At 50.1% G+C, this 18,057-nt stretch overlaps 1 protein-coding gene across 4 annotated transcripts in view; it reads right to left on the bottom strand.

Annotated features, from left to right (window-relative positions):
• Positions 1 to 18,057, bottom strand: part of MYO5B (myosin VB) — a 310,561-nt gene that overhangs the window by 23,328 nt on the left and 269,176 nt on the right. For 2 of the 4 annotated variants that reach the window (XM_081079087.1, XM_081079090.1), the window contains exons 26-30: positions 17,226 to 17,366; positions 13,845 to 13,910; positions 9,511 to 9,750; positions 8,582 to 8,682; positions 2,402 to 2,479 (exon numbers count right to left, since the gene is read on the bottom strand). In XM_081079087.1, the coding sequence (XP_080935213.1) occupies positions 2,402 to 2,479; positions 8,582 to 8,682; positions 9,511 to 9,750; positions 13,845 to 13,910; positions 17,226 to 17,366 (626 nt within the window). The remainder of the gene's footprint in view (positions 1 to 2,401; positions 2,480 to 8,581; positions 8,683 to 9,510; positions 9,751 to 13,844; positions 13,911 to 17,225; positions 17,367 to 18,057) is intronic. The other 2 variants (XM_081079088.1, XM_081079089.1) reach the window with 1 other exon arrangement.

The raw sequence follows: 18,057 nt of genomic DNA, 5'->3' as shown, positions 1-18,057 counted from the left end.
GGGAGAGGAGAGCAAGGCTCGGGTAAGGGCTCCCACGGGGGAAACCCCAGAAGGACACGCAACAGGGGAGAAGCCAAGCACACAGCAACAGCAACAGCGGCAGCAGAAATTGCATGAACCCAACGGGATGGATGCCGAGGGGGCCAGACCTGTGCGGCTCACCAGGCAAGCAGGCCAGCCTGCCCTCTCGGAGCATGGGAAACCGGGGCCAAACATGGCACCCCTGCTAGTGGGCCTTTTTCTTGACACCCCTCATTCTCTTGTTCTTCATTCTTGAGCACAGTCTGTTGGTTTGGGATTGAAAAATTGTCTCCGTGGCAAAATGTCATCAGCAGAAATATATTTCTCATAGTATCTTCTAAATAAAGGCGTCCACATTTACCCCAAAGCTCCCAAGAATCTAAGACAAAATTGGTTAAACTGAACTAATTGTTTGCATATTTTCCCTAGAGTCGACTCTCTGCAGGTTTTAAAAGGCAAACCATCAGCCTCCTTCCTTTCTATTTATGTAGCTTTACCACTGTCACCCCCACTTCATATACACATTTCCTCCCCCAGTCAAAACAGAAACGAAGACTATCTGCAAATGATTTAGGGGAAGGTTTCAGGTCAAGTGGTGTCATGACAAGAAGCAGTGAGACCTAGAGAAGATCTGGAGAAGGCTGGGGAGTCTGAAGGCCGCACCTCCAGGGGTGCCAGATACCTGGGCAAATCTGGGAAAGCACCTGTTCCATCACACCGTGTTTCCCCGGAAATAAGACTGAGTCTTATATGAATTTTTGCTCCAAAAGATGCATTATGGCTTATGTTCAGGGGATGTCATCCTGAAAAATCATGCTAGGGCTTATTTTCCGGTTAGGTCTTATTTTCGGGGAAACACGGTACTAGAAGGCAAGACCTTAATGAAGGTTCCTAAGTGGCCTCGCTTTTAGGAAGTTAAATAGTAACACCACTATGGTGCTATCTTCTTGGACTGGATTACTTGAACAAACTTCCTCATCCAGTAAACCTCACGTGAAAGACAGGTAGGAGGTGCTGGATGAAAGGTACCATCAAGGCTTCCTGACATGGTCCACGTGGGGAAAATTCACTCCCTAGCCCCGGGCCTGTCTCTTCCTGGGATGCATGTAAAGATTGTGACCAGAGCTGTGCATAGAATTAGGAACCTTGAGGTACCCAAGAGACAACTGTTGGACCCCCTGGCTGCCCCAGAGGCAGGGAGGTGAAGAGGTTATCATGTTTTTGCGGTTTGGGAGATAATTGTCACAAGACAGGAGGAAGCAAGAGAGAGGGGAAATCTACATTGTCAGCTCCCAGATGGAAGTAACCACATTTTCCATTGCTCGGTCAGCAAGGTTTAGCTTCCAGTGGCTTCTCCACAAAGTAACACAACTGAAGAAATGATGGAGGAATGACTGACGCATGCACTCATCACAGGCAGCACTAGCAAAGCAATAACGCGAGGACTGTGGGAGAATAATTTGGAAATAAAGTCAGCATTTCAGAGAACATACACTATTTGGATAACATCCAATCTTGACTACACTAAAAGTAGTCACCAGTAGTTCCAAGTTTAACGAGAGAAGTAGAATGGAAACACTTGGGGCCTGGGGGCTCTGCCCCAAGGATCAGCTCCTGATCTGAGTGACGCTCACATCTTTCTTACTCTCCATGGAGACTGTAGTGGGTACCTTAGCACAGGGTTCTGTACAAGGTCCGAGAACCTCTGCCCAAACATCAGGCTAGCCACCTCACCCTACAGGTAAGAACACTGAGAGTCTGAGGCCACAGCTGCTGGCAGAAGTGGTTCTGGAAGCCACATCTCCTGAGGCAGGCCTGTGCTTTGTTTTACTAATGCATTCGTTTACTTATGTCTTCAACCACATCTAATCTGCTGATAGCCATGAGGAATGACCTGGTTTCACATATGGACCCCCCTCTAATAAAACAAACTTCTAGGTGGACAAGAACCTGATCTTACTGAATAGCAGCCATCATAACAATAGAAGTAGCAGCTCATATTTATTCTGTGTTTACTACATGCCAGGCACGTGCAAAGCGCTTTGCCTGTTGTAACCGTACCCCTTAGAATGACCTGCTGAGGCAGGGTCTGTTCTGATCCACATGCCACCGGTGAGGAAATGGAGACAGACGTTCCCTCACTCATCGGGGTGGGGTCATGTATTTGAGCCCAGAGCCAGGTGCTACCGCCTTGAGCCAAACAAGCAGCCTCCCTGACCTCGTGCACCCAGCCTGGCTGTGGGCCTGCCCCCACCCCCTGTACCCCTCCATGAACTGTGCCCTGTGCACTTGAATCCATCCCAGCTGAAAAACAATGAAGCGCAGACATGAGCAGGCAGAACAGACAAAGCAGACACAGGAAGAAAGGCATGTATTTGACCTGGCAACTTGCTTTAAGCCTTGGTAGGCCAAGCCGAGTTCTCCATCTTCATTCAAATAACCCCAATCCTCAGTCTTGCTAAAAATAAAGGACAGAAACACAGGGCATCCAGTGTAGAGGAAAGAGACAGGCAGGCAGAGAACCCAGGAACATGAGGCGATTCTAGCCCAGGTTTGGAAACGAGAAAAGGGAAGGTTCAGGAAGTCCCGGTTCCCCTCCTTTCTCTCCTGTCGCCAGCACTGGCTGCTTGCAAACATCATCTCTCCCCCTAGTCTCCCAGGTTCCAGTGACTGCCATGCACGCTCACGTGGGGGCTCGCTAATCACAGGCCAGAAAATGTGGCCACAGAGACAGCTCAGGGTGGCACTTGATTGGGTAGTTAGTTCTATGAGCAGCAGTGGCATGGGGCACGGGCTGAGTCCCGCACTCACAGCTTCTCACACGGCGTCCTTCCCTCTACCAGAGTGATTCTTCGGAAAAGGAAAGGGAGACCAGGAGAGATGCACACAGGGCAGGGTGGAGAGGACCCTGCATAGTGGGACCTGAAGATACCACGCAGGCATTCACAGTACAGGGCTGCGAGGGCGGCCTCCCGGGGTGCTGCGTCCGCAGAGCAGCAGCGCGGCACCTGGGGATGTCCGGCTCAGTGAGAAGGAAGGAGACTATAGATTTTGCCTACTTTCTTATGGGCACCTCTTTTCTGTCACTTCTCAAGGGCACAAAAGTATTAACTCATCTCAAGTCCAGCCCTCGCTGCAGTCTTGCAAAAAGAAACAGCTAATAAAAACTTTGTCCCCTCGACCTAGGGACTGGGTTGCATGACTCCACTTGGACAGAAGGCCAGATGCCTTCCACTTGCGAATTCTTTTGCCCTTTCCAGTTGCCCAGAGTTGACCCGACGCCAGCTCCCGGAGGTGCGGTGCATGTCACATGCACCTTTAACTATGTTCCCCCCCTCACCCCCCTCAGCACAAGAGACACTCAAAGGCCAGCGGGATTGGGTGGTGAGGGGCAGGCACACCCGGCCAGGATTCTGCCCTCCACCCCCTACTCCCTGGCTGTTCCTGGGGAACCTCCTACTGGTTGGATCCCAGCTTTCTTGGCAGTAATCTTGGAGCAGGAGTGCAGCCACATGGCCTGCTATCAGAATCAGTGACCTCTTCCTAACTCCTGCTGCTGTCAGGCTGTGTGTGAGGCCCAGGGTGTGGCGCGACCATTACATCTCCCCAGCTCCGCCTCGTGAAGAAGGGCCTGCAGTTGCTCACACGGGGTCTGACGGAAAGGAGGGGAGTGGGAGGTAGTGGTGAGCATACTTCTCGGGGTTGCTCTATGGCTTCTGTTCCCGGGACCCACTGCTTGCTGTCCTTCTCCCTCCAGCCAGGCAGTGGGGGGGTTACTGCCAACGGGTTTATCCTGGGCGCCGCACCTACTAGGGACCCCCCCCCGCAATGTCCAGAGGCCTCAGCCAGGCCTGGCCTCCCCAGGTGCCACCTTTGGTTGGTGACCTTTCGCTGTCCCCTCCTGTGCTCAGCACTTCGCTGTCCTGTGCACTCCATTGTTCCTGGCAAACCCAGAAGTGACCTGGGCTGTGTTAAGAGGAGCTGACAGCCTGGCCCCTTTCCGTTCTCAGGGGTTAACACTTACACTTAACTAGGTGGGGCCTCTGAGGAGCTAGTACTTTAACCCAATGGCTGGCTCCCTGGGAGGAATTCCAGGCTCGGTAACAGCCATTGTTGGGCAGGGCCAGGAAAGTGACTGCACCGTTGCTGAATGGTGCACCGGGAGACTTTACACTAACCATCTCATTTTCCACACGTGGAGACTTCTCCCCTGACTGACACTTGGCTTAGAACCCAGGTGATGTCCCTTCCCTGCCTCACACGGGCTGGCCCTCCAGGCCCCGAGGAGAGTGCTGGGTCTCTCTCACAGCGTCACCGCACTCCTGTGGCTGCCGCCACGACACTCCGGTGCTAACACTCACTCTCCAGGGAGGCGCGTGGGCTACACAGTGAGGTAGCATTAGCCCTGGCCTCGCCAGCCTCACAGGGACACAGAGTTCTTAACTCTGTAAACGCCAGGCATTATGCACAGAGATAAGAAGACTGTGCAGCCCAATCACCCCAGCACAGTGCTAGGGAACTCAGACCCACGAGTAAATTAAAAACCACTCAACCAACTCCAGGTCCATCCTTTCTTCCCAGATGAAAGAGCAGCAAATCCACACAGGAGCTCCTCCCGCCCCCTCCACGCACACCATTAGGGGGCAAAGGCCGGGGAGGGAGCGCCACCTGGTGGCACGAGCAGGAAGACCCGCAAACAACGTGGCTCACAGGAATGTTAAATGTTAAGTCAATTAATAAATGAACAAAGATTCACGGAGAACCTCCTGTGTAGACGCCACTGTGCTGAGCCCCTTTCCCAAAGAGGCCGCAGACACACACATGAATAAGCAGCAGGTCGAGTCTCTGTCTGCAGGAGGCAGCAAGGCAGCGCTGGAGAGCCCGGCGTCTGGAAGGCAACTCCGAGTTCTGCGGCTAACAAGCTGGTGGCCGAGGCTAATCTCCTACCCACAGGCCCTGGGTCATGTGTAAAGTGAAAGCGCTCAGCTGAATTATCTGAGAGGTTTCTTCTAGATCTTTAATTATATAGCCTTGTTAACTGTAAAGGTCATGCACCAGGAAAGGCCTGGGATAGCATTTACGAGACCGAAAATTAGGACTCAGCAACCACCCCTCTGCCCAGCTTAAGGACCTGCTTGTCTGTGGACAGAAACAGGCGAGGTTCCCGCCAGCTGGGAGTTGGTCTGTTTTCTATTTCCAAAACCACCACTTTGTGCTCCATGGTTGTTCTCGTTTCTTTAGTTTACACCCGCACTTTCTACCCAACTGCCCAGGAGATTTCCTGGGACCTCCGAGAAATGGGATGTGGCAACCCCACGCCATGAAGAAGAGAAGGCATTTGAGATGACAGGCAGTGAGTTGTTGGTGGATAAGTGTGGTTATGCCACTGACGTACAGCAGGCAGAAATTGTGCTGATGGCTCAGGCCCAACAGAATTTGGGGGAAACGTAAGGGAACGATCACCTTCTAGAAGAAAGCTGAGGGTGTTTAGCGAGGAGCAGTTCAGGAGAGGGCCTGTGAGAGAAGCTGAGCAGAATCGGGCTCTTCTCCCTGCTTTGCCATTCCGAGCACGACACCCTGCAGCAGCTGGGGCATTTGGCCGCCAAGTCCAAGCTGCACACACCCCTTCCTGGTTAAACCAGGTGTCCACTGTCCCAGGCAGGTCCACTAGGGGTGAGTAACCATCCCAGGTTTTCCTGCCCAAGTGCAGGTGGCAGCAGAAAAGCCAATCTTTGTATCGATGGCCTCCTGTTGTTTCCTGGGACCTGGGTGGAGAGGGCCTGCAAGGTTTCCAGAGACACGAGGAAAGGTTCAATAATGTGTCACTTTGGACTCTATACACTTGGCAAGGTTTGGGTGGAAACAGCCAGTGGCTGAAGGAAGATACTGTTCCTGGAGACTGACTTGAGCCCTGGCTACCCTCCGGCCCCTACCTAGCTCTGCAACCTTGAGTGCCTGCCTAGAGGTGAGGCCTGCCTCAGAGCAGCCAGAACCTGTGCTCTCCTAGCCCACTTCCCCACTCCTCGCCCACGTTCACCCTGACTGCCCTGAGAGGACATGCTCCAAACACCCACCTTTGTCTGCAGCAGCCTATCTCTACGAGGGGCAAGGGCCAGCCCTCTCTTCACTTCAGTTTTGCCGTACAGAAAACAGCAGTAGTGATGTTGGTTTCTTTTAGTTCCCAAGATGTGAAATGAGAGATCTTTTTGGAAGCAGAAGAGCTACACATATCCCTGTGGCTATTCCAGGAGTGGGCCTTCCCCACTGGCTTCTCTTTCCAAATTGGGAAACAATGGAAAAGACACATTTGTAAAGATCAAAACAAAACTCTATATACTATGAGAGTTACCAAGTGAAAAAAGCTTTGGTCTTGGGGACCATGGGCTCCTAGAGAGGCTGCGATTGGGCATGGGGGAGTGTTTCGAATCCCTCCAGAAATCTAAGCCAAACTCCGTGTATGTGGGTAAGTTCGTGCCACCTCCCGGCAGATCACCCATGTGTAATACAATTTATCCTTAAACCAGGAAAACAGTAGGACAGGAAAAGTAACTCTGTGTTCAAAGCACCTCTGTCGCAGGGGCGGCCCTGCTTGTAACAGGATGCCCTGGCCAGGGGGCCCCAGCCTGCCCATGGCTGTCCTCACTCACTGCTGGGATTCACCGAATTGGGAGAGAGTGTGACTTCCAGGGGTGACAGGCGCTGGGGAACTGGTTCTTCTGGCTGCCCCATCCCCTCCAGGAGGCAGTGGCTCCTCTCTGCGCTTCACTGGTTTCACAGGTTATTAGTTCCCTATTCATACCCTGGGCTTGCTGGGAATGGAATTATTTTAAGACATCAGATAAGCTATTTTTATTTCTTCACCATCATCATTGCTGCAAAGGAAGACAAATCCAGGGTATTAAGCAGCCCCTGGAAAACCTATATTTGGGACTGGATCCCTGATGGCCATTTGGATGAAGAAAAAGGGAGCTGGTCACAGTGATGGTTCTGAAGATTAGAAAGATATACACACTGGCTTGTCAGGGCCAAGCATGCCTGTTTCTTCCTTCCTCTCTCTCTCTCTCTGTCTCTCTCTCTCTCTCTTTAATTTAAATATCACCTGTGCTCTTTTTGTTTATTTGTCTCATTTCTTATCTTCACCCAAGATCATTTGATATGACTAAATCTTGACTCCAGTTTTAGCACTGAGATTCACTCTCATTTTCTTCTCTCACCTCTTTAGGGAAAAGAATTACATCTCTGTTGAGATAAATTTAGTTTCCTCCTGGGGGCCTTCTGATTACCAACACAGTCAGTGGGCTGGAGGCAGCCCAGCCCAAAAGTCAGGCCTTCTGGGTTCTACCTTGACTCAGTTACAGGCCAGCTATGGCCCTGAGCAGCTCAACCCTTCTGGGCCTCAGTTTCCCCATCTGCAGAAAGAGGGGCTAGATTATAAGATCTAGAAATCAGAACACAGATGAGAAGCTCTAGCAATCAGAACACTAAGATTCTGTGACACAACTTCCTGTCTCACTCCCAGTGCCACCTACTGACGTTTTCTGGAAGCACTTGCTGTTTTCAGCAACTGTCAATGCTAAGTGATTGTTCAACAATCCGTGAGTTGAGGCTGAGAAAGGTAGCCAGGCACAAGGCCAGCTCCGTTTTCACAGGTGCCCACTCCGGCACAAGGAGGCAAAGGGAACAACGGCGACAACAACACTAACATTTTTCGTGTGCTCCTCACACGCAGGCTCTGTTCTACATGCTTTACGCAGACGAACTCACCTCATCTTCTCAGTCCCCATAGGAGGCGCTGCTATAATTGTCCCCAGATCGCAGAGGAGGAAAGTGAGGTACTGAGTGGTTATATAGTAGTTACTCAATAGGTTGTGAGCAACTGGGCTCGTGTGCACCTTCGTAAGTGCTCCGCCATTCTCCCTTGGGGTCTCTGCTCTGTCCCACATGCAGGGGGGCTCTGCTGCCACCCTCAGACAGTCACTCTTTTGCCTTAACCCTGGGTAGCTCCTCCTTGAGGAGGGACCAGAGGTGGTTGGTTAAATCCAGGGCAATCTCATTCTAGCCAATATGGTAATGCTCAAATTCTCCCACCCAACCTCTGCCGGGCTCCCTCTCTCACATGATGGGCAGTAGGGCCACCACTGTGTAACGTGTCCCCCTGCCCCCCATCCCCCCACTAGGGTGCAGCAAACAGCTGGAGCAGGCCTTTCCTCCTGAGTAGCTGGGCCTTTTGTGCCAATGTCCCTCTCAATGAGAAGAGCCACTCTCAGCCAGCCTTTCCCTTTCCTCGGCCTCCTGTCAAACTTCCCGGGGAGCTCCGAATGCTCTTCGGAGTGTCTGGGTTCTGGAGGCTGCACGTGTGTTACTGGAGTCTTGCTGAAGCCACCAGCGGGTTCCTAAGGGCATGGGACTCACTGCTCCTTCCGTGTATCTCTTACAACAGGCACGACCCTGATGCTGAGTGCACGGTCGGCGGCTGAGGAGCGGCCTTCACAGACCGGGTTGGGCAGGGCCCCTGTGCCAGCACCTCCTCCAGGTATGGTACCTGGGAGGTAGGACTTACCTGTTTGTCTGGCAGACCCCGTGATAGGCCTCAATGGCGTCTTCCTGGTCTACGTGCTTTTCGCTGTTAGGCCAACTTGTTCTGGCATCAATGTTTGGCTCCTGGAAGGACCAAGATTAAAAAAAATAAATCACTTTGGTTATACAATTGCCATAAAATGACTTTTTATATAGACAGAGGAATAAAAACGATCCTTCGGGAAAAGACTATCTCAGATAACAGCAGTTAAACCCAGGCAGGAATGGGACTTTTTAACGGTCACGCTGGAAGTCATAGAACAACAAGGCCTGGCTGTGAAAGGCACCGAGTGTGGAGTGGTTGGGCTAAGATGGCTTTCTCCCGGAGGAGAAAGCACCCCAAATCCAGAGAACATGATGAAAATCTGATTCAGTTTTGAATCCCCCACACTCATTCCTGCCACCATCACCCCCAAACCCAAGCTGCTCCAGGGTCCAAGCCCAGAGTGACCACGGGACCTCTGTCCCCTCCCTCCCACTCCACAACCTGTCCTGGAAGATGAAAACATTAGGAACAAATGTTAAGCTGGGCTTGCCACCCTGGGAAGACTTTCTCTACTTTAGAAACAAAGTAAATAGCAAGGGGCAAGGCATGAGGTGAAGAACCAGGCTGAGGGGGCTGCTCAGGCTATGGCCCTCATCTCTAATTCTGTGCCTTGTTCCTTTTGAACATGTTCATATTCAGTAATTTCAGAAGATTCTAGAAACTTCCAGCAAAGTCTCCCATGAAAGGTCATGCTGAGAGGGCAGCAAGTACCTGGCTCTGCCTTTAGAGGAGACCCGAGCACAAAAGACTCTGCTCTTTTAAGTTTAAGACCCTCACGAATAAAGATATGTATGAAAAACCCCCAATCTGTTACCTAGTGTCACCCACCCCCGCCACAAGCCCAACTGCAGCCGCCATCTTGTTACCGTGCCCTTGCCAGCAAGTCGGCGCTGGTCAGCGCTGACGATCTGTGTCCTCAGGATGAGCACCTCCTCTTTGCGAACCTCGAGCTCCTCATTGGCCAGCTTGAGCTGGTTCAGCAGGAGGCTGTAGCTGTCTGGGGAGCTGTGGGTAGAGTTGTTCTGGGTGGCTTGGTCGGCCACAGCTTTCCTCAGTTCGTTCAGGTCATTCTTCAGCTTCTTGTTCTCTGACTCCAGCTCTTGCCTCTGGAAGATAGTCCAAGTGCCACACTCCATTACTCCCTGGACCCAGGACACTCTCCCCATGGGAGCTGCCTCCTCCTTCACCTTCCTCAACCAACCTGGCCCGTCCTCCCAGGAAGCTAAGAGCAACCTTCCCATTTTAACGATGGAAAACATGGCAAAAATTCTGATGGAATCAGCCAGCAGCCAAAGTGGGTTCTGGATTCGAATCCACCACCCTGACTCACTGGCTGGCGTGACACAATGCCTCTACTGTAGCATTCCCCAAAGTGATTCAGGACTGTCCATATTTCTTTTTTTCTTTTTTTTTTTTTTTAAATGTTTTCACATTTTTGGGTAGATAATTTTATTTTATTTTATTTTATTTTATTTTTTTTATTAATTAATTTATTTATTAGTTTCAGGTGTACAAAACAAGGTAATACTTAGACGTTCATCATTTATATCCCTCATACTGTGAACCCCCCTCCCCCCATCCACTATCCCTCCGACCTCACACTGAACCATCACATTATATATATAAAATTATAGTTGGCATTCATTAATGTTTAGCTTCTGATGTACAATGCCATGATCAGGTATCCACAGTATCCCTGAGGTGGTCTCCCAAATAGGACGCATGTCCATCGGATACCCAACAAAATCTTTACAACATTATAGAATACCTTCCCCAAATTAATTTTCAAAAGAAAAACCCTGAGGCCATCTTGTGGTAGGACTGTCCATATTTCTAAGCATATTTGGCCAGTGAAGCCCTTCCTCATAGAAACTCCAGGTTAACTTTAATAACATGCTTTCAACACAGGACTTCCTAGAATCTTAACACATTAATGTACTTTGTGACTTTCCAAGAGAGAATATGGAACGCAGAATTGCCTAAACTTATTCATCTAGAGAGCCCTGTTAGCCAAGGAGCATCACGTGGGCTAATGTTTGAGAGAACATACCACTCTTGTTTTGGTCACATAGAAAGCCACCAACTATCAATGCCAGGGGAGGAAAAACTACCTGGGTTCAGAATCAAAAGTACCACTGAAACTCAATTTTGGAATGTATTTAAATTCTTCTGGATAAAATAACTTCGTGTTTGAGATACATTCAGAATATTTAAAGTCTGATAATCACACATATATTGCTGGCAAGGCCCTGGGAAAGAAGAGATTCAAAATTCCCCAAAGAAACTCCCAAAATGTGGATAAGTGGGCAGGCATTGATTGTACATTAGTTACAGAGCTGTAGGGTCAGAGAATTAGGAGACCATCTGGCATAATCTCTTTATTTTCCGAATGAGGATGCTGAGGATGGAGCCGAGAAAGCTCCCAGTGAGTCAGGCTGAGCCAGGACTGGAACCCAGGACTCCCACCTTCCAGCCCCTCCACCCTAATTCAGGCCTCCTTGATGCTTTCCCAGGTGCGACCGGCCCAAGGACCCTTCCACCTGATCTCACCCCGACAGGCAGCACCCCTCAGCCTTGAGCCCAGTACCCAAAAGATGTGCTTCTGCTCCTGAGCTGGGGTTACTTTACGCATTACAGAAGGCTCGGAATTTCTAAAATTCTGGTAGGGGGAATCCAGAGTTTCAACAAAAATCACTACTCATCAAGGGGTCCTCCCAGTGTAGCCTCATCTCACTCACGTACTTGTGGGCAGGTTTTTCAAATCCAATTTGGTCAGGATCAGGCTGGAGAAGACAACCATGCTACCAGGTGTGCAAAATCATCTGCTTAGGTCTTTGGCTTACCTGCTCAGGCAGGGTACACTTCCCAACCCTGTGTGTCCCTCAAAAGCATTCAGCCAGACACACAGAAGGGGCTCACTAACCATAGGCTGGTTGGATTTTGCCAAAAAAGCCCCATTTCCCTGATGGTCTGGGGCCATTAAGTGAGAAGCACCCCAGCCAGTCTCCCTGATGCTGGTCTTCCCTTCAACCCAGAGGTCCCCAGGCCAGTGTCTGCGACAAGTCCCACAGGTTAAGTCAGGTTGCACCAGAGACAGCAGAGGGACAAGCAGGTCTCGTAACACAGAATCCAACCAGCAGAAGCAGAGTGGGGCGGTTACCGAGTTGGGGGATCTTTGGACTCTTATGGAGCCGTCTCTGAGGCAGGCTGCAGGCTGGGCCGTGAAGATGTGGCCTGCGGGAACAGACGGCACTCCCTCACCAGGCAGCTGCATGGAGGAGGTGTCGAGCTGCTTTTAACGGGAGTCCTGAGGCACTGCTTCGTGGAGAGACTAGAACAGCAGATCTGGGCTGAGGCCTGAGAATGTGCATTTCTAGCATATTCCCAGCGATGCTGGTCTCAGGACCACCACCCTTGTAGAACTACCAGGCTAGACCACCTTACCAGTTCTACAACTATGGGTGGGGCTGATGCCTCAATAGCCTAACTCACCCTGGAGCTCCTTTTCCTCCCCTGGGGCTCAGCCTCTCTGAGGAAAGGCAGGCTGAAGAATGGCAGAGAAGGTTCTAGTCATGGGCATTTATCACAGCAAGAGACTCCTGCCCCGTGGAAGGTTTTCGATGTTTTAAATGCCACATGAGGAAAGTAAGTCTAATAGATAATTCAAGAAGGAAAACCCTACAGAGCACCCTTTTCTTAGACCATCAGTGTGGCCCTAGCGTTACAGAAAGGCTCCGGTGTGATTCAGGGCTATTCTCCTGGACTATGCAGCTGTTCTCAGTTATGTGCGGTCCTATAAGTAAGTGGGACCAGACTGACTGACCCTGGCAAAATGGGTAAATTCTCCATTACATTCTCTGGGAGGACAAGGGAGTGGGGCTGCTCCAATGCCCCCTTTCTGGTCCGAGCCCTAGAGCCCTCGGACAAGAGGTATTCCACTCTCCACCTCTCCACCTCCCACGGGGCCATCACCACACACACTGGGACATCCCTGCCTGAACTTGCACCGCTCCATGAAAGTCTTGATTATTTTTTTCAAAGTGGTTTTATTGCGCTGGCCGCATTTTAACTGAAACTGTGTCAGGTAGGTAAGATATATGTGATATGGTAAGAAATACGTATTTGGTCTCTGGCCTTAGTTTCTGGCACAGAGCTCCTAAAACCCTTTTGTAATTTCCCGGGTGACAGGTGTGCCAGAACATCCTCTGTTTTGATACTTGGTGGCTTAGTCCCTGGTTTCCAGCACAGAACTCCCAAAGCCCTCAGAATTTCCTAAGAGAAGCAACTTTTGTTATTCAAAATAAGCTTCTTTCCACCACCTGAGTTTCTGCAAAGGCTGTGACTCCTGGAGGAGGGGGGCTGGCTGCCAACCTTGTGATTAGGGGGTTGGCGCTTTCAGCCCCACACTGGCCCCCGGAAAGGGGAGGGCCTGGAAATTGAGTTCACCACCAGTGGCGAATGATTTAATCAACTGCACCTAAGTAACGAAACTGCCATAAAAACTTAAATGATGAGGTTCAGAGGTTCCGGTTGGTGAACACACCAAGACGCTGGGAGAGTGAGGTGCCTGAGGGCATGGGAGCTCCGTGTCACCTCCCACACACCCTGTCCTATGCAGCTCTTCCATTTGGCTGTTCCTGACTTGTATCCTTTATCAGAAACCAGTAATAGTAAGTAAAGGGCTTTCTTGAACTCTGTGAGCTGTTCTCACAGATTATTGAACCTGAGGGAGTTGTGGTGGGAACCCCTGATTTGTAGCCACATTGGACAGAGAGGCATGAGTGACCTGGGGACCCACGAATGTGACTGGCATCTGAAGTGAGGGCAGTCTTGTGGCACTGAGCCCCTAACCTACGTGGGGTCTGTACTGACTCCAGGTAGTTACGTAGCTCCAGAAACGGGTTAAGTTGTAGGACACCCAGCTGGTGTGCGCAGATAACTGGAGAACTGCTTAGTGTGAAAACCCCCCCCATTTTGTGTCAGAAGTATTGTGAATAAAGGGAACAGTTTCCCATTAGCATATATTATAGTTCCTTACAGTAAATAGAAATTTTCCTTCATTTCAGAGATGAAGAAACTAAAGCGTGGGAAGGGGAAGTTGTGAGCTTACGGCTCTACTTCTCAGCAGACCCGAGCTGAGGACCAGACTGCCTGACGCCCAGCTGTGTCACTCGGCCCCATGGCGGAGTTTGAGTCTCACCTTCAGGCTGTTGTAGGCCAGATCTGCGTCCTGGTCCGAATCCATGTCATTCTTTGGCTGTTCCATCTGCATGGACAATGAGGCAGAAAGGTGAGCACAGACTACAAAGCAGACATTCGTCTCCAAGCATGGTCAAAACATGCTTCTTTTGCTCCTGCACAAGTGCACTTCCTGCCCATCTGCACAGAGGGATCACTCCTTCCAGCTGCCCTGAAGCTCTCCGTAAATATCTCCATCCTGCCCACCCTCAGCCTCTCTGTGAGAGGCTGGTCCTCACATGGTCCTCACAGGTTGAACATGAATAACACTGTGTCCGGGGTTGAATTAAGTCCCCCACAAAAGATGTGATGGAGTCCTAACCCCTGGTACCTTTAAATGTAACCTAATTTGGAAAGAGGGTCTTTGCAGAGGTAATCCAGTGAAGACAAGGTCATTAGGATGCCCTAATCCACTGTGACTGTCCTTCTAAGGAATGCAGACATGGCCATGTGAAGACGGGGGCAGAGACTGCGATCACGCAGCTGCTAGACAGGGAATGCCAAGGATTGCCAGAAACCCCAGGCGCCAGAGTCATGAGCAGATTCTTCCCAAAAGCCTTTAGGCAACCATGGCCCTGGTGACACCTTCATTTGCGATGTCTGGCCTCCAGAACTATGAGAGAATACATTTCCGTCGTTTTGAGCCACCCGGTTTGTGGTACTTTTGTTTCAGCAGCTCTAGGAAACTAGCACTGTGAGACTTCTATACTCGTTAAGGAGGTTACTTAATATCTACAATAATTATGTAGTTATGAATGAGGTTAACAAGCTACTCTTCGGTTTTTGGGGACGTGTGTGCACACACGTACTCTGTTTTCCCAACTAAATCACTCTAAGCACCTTATGGAGAAGCCTGCTTCCTCCATGTCACCTTGCAAGAGACAGTGTGACCGTCGGCCCCCTCTGACGCTCAGTGAGTTCTGTCTGACGTCAGAACTCCAAAGCTAGTGGACATGGATGTAACCACTGAAACACTAGCTCTTAGGACTCAGCTGAGCCAGTGACTCCTAGAATTATTTGGCAGCTATCCACCTTGAACTGTCCAACGAGAAGGGACAGAAACACCTTTATAAATGGTGAACTGCTTGGGGTGATTTCAAGTAATGGGTGATAGTCCCTGAAGAAGATGGGTTTTGGGAGCTAAAACCTACAGTGCTTAATTAGATTATCCTCAGTGCTGGCAACCTTATGTTCACGGGAAGGCCCTCATCAGCTGGATGGATTAGTGTGGCCCAGGCTTAGAGGCTGGGACTGGATCCGAGCAGATGGCTACAGAGACTGCACTGTTTCCAGTCCTGCCACCTGGGAAAATAACTCTCCAAGGCACCAGCCTCTGCTTCACCTCCCACCACCATCAGGGGTAGAAAGTGACTGTTCAGAGTCAGCGGTTAACCCGCTGCTCCACTGAGAGGCCTGCGCTTGCATTTTGTGTCGTATAAATTTGCCGCATGACCATGGACAGCTGTTGAGTATACTAGGCTCTTGGAAAACAGAGATCACGACTCAAATTCGGGTTGTTCTGAGCATGAAGATGTGCTGGCAGTCATGTCTCTAAGTGGGCAACCCATTAGAATCACCCGAGGCCAAGGTGACTTTGCCAGGCCCAGGGAAAGGGAGCCGGATGGCTGGCTGTCAGAGGCCCCTTCTTCGCAGCGGGCTCAGTCCCTTCCCCACTGATGACACGTCCTCCAGACTTCCCTGTCATTCCTTATGCAGAGCCGGGCCCCTCTCTCTAGCTGAGACCCTGGGCCATCTCTCTCCAGAATAAACATGCACGTAGCTCAGGATTCTTTTGGGGACCAAGGGCAGATCCCAGAAAGCAACCTCTGAAAGCTCGGGTTCAGGGTATCATAGAGGGATTCCATCCTCTCCCCTGCCTTTCTTACTAAACTCTGTTGAAAACAAGGTCATTCTCCTTAAAGAGAGGTCCTCAATACACGTTACAGGACAATGGGCCAAGCCTTTGGTTTTAACTTGTTCAGTGATTATTTTTTAAGCAAAGAGATACCCCTTTTTAATTTGGTATCAAGACAAACAAAAGACCTAAAGCCAGGATTTCAAAATTATTTGGCATTTCTGCAGTGGGGAACCTGGAGCATGAACCTTTAGGGGCAGCTGGGTGGGTCAGGAACTTTTGTGTCAGACACTGTCTGATGTGTCTGCACAGCTTTGTAGGTATTTGATTTGTACTCACCTGTGAGGCAGCGTCCCTAATTGAATGAGGAGTCATTTACAAACCTAGTACTTTCACTCTCCATTGTGAATCCAATCCACCTGAGAGAGCTTTAAATCCATCAGTAAGATTTACCTCACCACTCACTGCTCAGGAAAAAACCTCCAAGAATTTACTAGCACTATAAATCAGTGTCTGGAACACACTGGCTTAGAAAGGGAAGTCAGGAGTTACCAAAGGAGATAGCGTGTAGACATGGGAGCAGGGCAAGGATGGAGGATGAGGGGAGGAGGGTCAAACCCGACAACTGGCAATTCAGGCCTCAGCACAGACCAATGGCCTGTGCCAACCCCACTGCAAGGTCAGCTAATGGTCTGACCCATGTGAGAATCAGCCTTGTATCCCATTAGAAGTGGTCCTTACACCTCCCAAGAGATAAAGACTGGTTCTTACCTCCTTATCCCTGCTAACTGCAATGGGTTCTCTGTTTCTATGGCATCAATCTGTTTGTATCCAACCTGCATTTCTTGGAGCCCTACCAATGTTATTTTTTATTTGTCAAGGGTGTTCTCTCTTCCAAACTAGATTATAAATTTCTTGACGGTGGGATTTCTCGTATGTCTTTATCTCCTCTCATTTGATAAACATTTCGAATACAAAGCACAGTACTGAGTGTATCATAGGTGCCCAGTAGGTCCTCGAGATGGATGGAGTGATATGCCTGGGGACACTGGAGAATCAAACAATATCCTTTCACTACCCAAGGGACTGATCATAATCTCGATTGAGGTGAGAGTGCATCATGGGAGAGAAAGGTCAGTGATTGCAAACTTGTCTGCCTCTGACCCAGTGGGGCTCAACTCAAGGCTATGCGGATTCCAGCTATGAAAGGGCAATAGATTTTCTCTGCTCTAATTTGACTTCTGCTTGTATTTATACTTTAATTACACACCCTGGTCCTCTTTGCAATACATGAGGTGGTCTGGGATACTTGCAGACAAGACGTGATATGAGACCCACACAAGATGACACTCTTAGCTGGAACCCAGCACCAGCAGCCCCCCACGGGGTCACTCCCTGCCACGTGGGCCTGGGAGGAGTGAGCTGGGTCATTCTCTGATGCCAGCTGGACAAGGTGCTGCTCAGCCAGCTCGTAGCCCCTTCATGTACCTGGACTTTCCTGCTGTCCTGCTGTTCTCTCTTCTCCAGCTGCACCTGAAGTTTCTTCCTCTCCTGCTCAAGCTCCCGCACTCTCTTCTGCAGCTTCAGGAAGACTGTCAAGTCCATTGCCGCCTTCTCCAGGCCAATTTCCTTCACAGGAAGACAGAGCAGGGAAGAGGCGGCTTTAATAGCATAAGTGCCTTAGGGAACATACAGCACCTCACTGCCCACCACTGTACGTATCAGCTGTCTGTCTTCACTCTCCTCCCAAACATCAATCCATCTCTCAGATACAAAGCAAATACCAACCAACCATTCTTTATATTGAAGTTGGTGCTGCAGGCTCATTTTCTGTCCAGATAACATCTGAGTCTCAGCCATTGATATTCCTCCTGTGTGAGTCGCTTAAGATGACTGATCATATATTCCAAGAACAAATGGATAAAGACAGCCATTTTATTTGGAAGTTAAAAGAGCTCACTTCGGGAAAATGGTCTCACACTGGAGAAGCTGTAAAACTCAGGATGTAATGCTTCCTGATGAGGAATCAATGTGGTTACTAATCACTGTAAATGTGCTGTCTAACACCACTTGATTGCACCTTGAAACAGAACCAACACTTGCCCTGCCATGGAACCCATTTCTCCAACAGATCTTACAGCACTGAGGTCCCAGACTTCTTTGTCCCTTTAGATTCATGCCCGAGTTTGCCCTCCAGAGTTCTGTCATGTGAGGGTGTGAACAACAGCATTTGGTTCAACTAGCATTTAATGTGTGCTCCACGCTCAGCTGCGCTGTGCCTGCTGCTCTGGCCAGTACCAGGAACCCATCGCAGCTTCCG

This window comes from Rhinolophus hipposideros (assembly GCF_964194185.1).
Source record: "Rhinolophus hipposideros genome assembly, chromosome: 17".
Classification (NCBI taxonomy): domain Eukaryota; kingdom Metazoa; phylum Chordata; class Mammalia; order Chiroptera; family Rhinolophidae; genus Rhinolophus; species Rhinolophus hipposideros.
The sequence above is the reverse complement of the archived record's forward strand: the minus strand, read 5'-3'. Positions and strand labels throughout refer to the sequence as shown.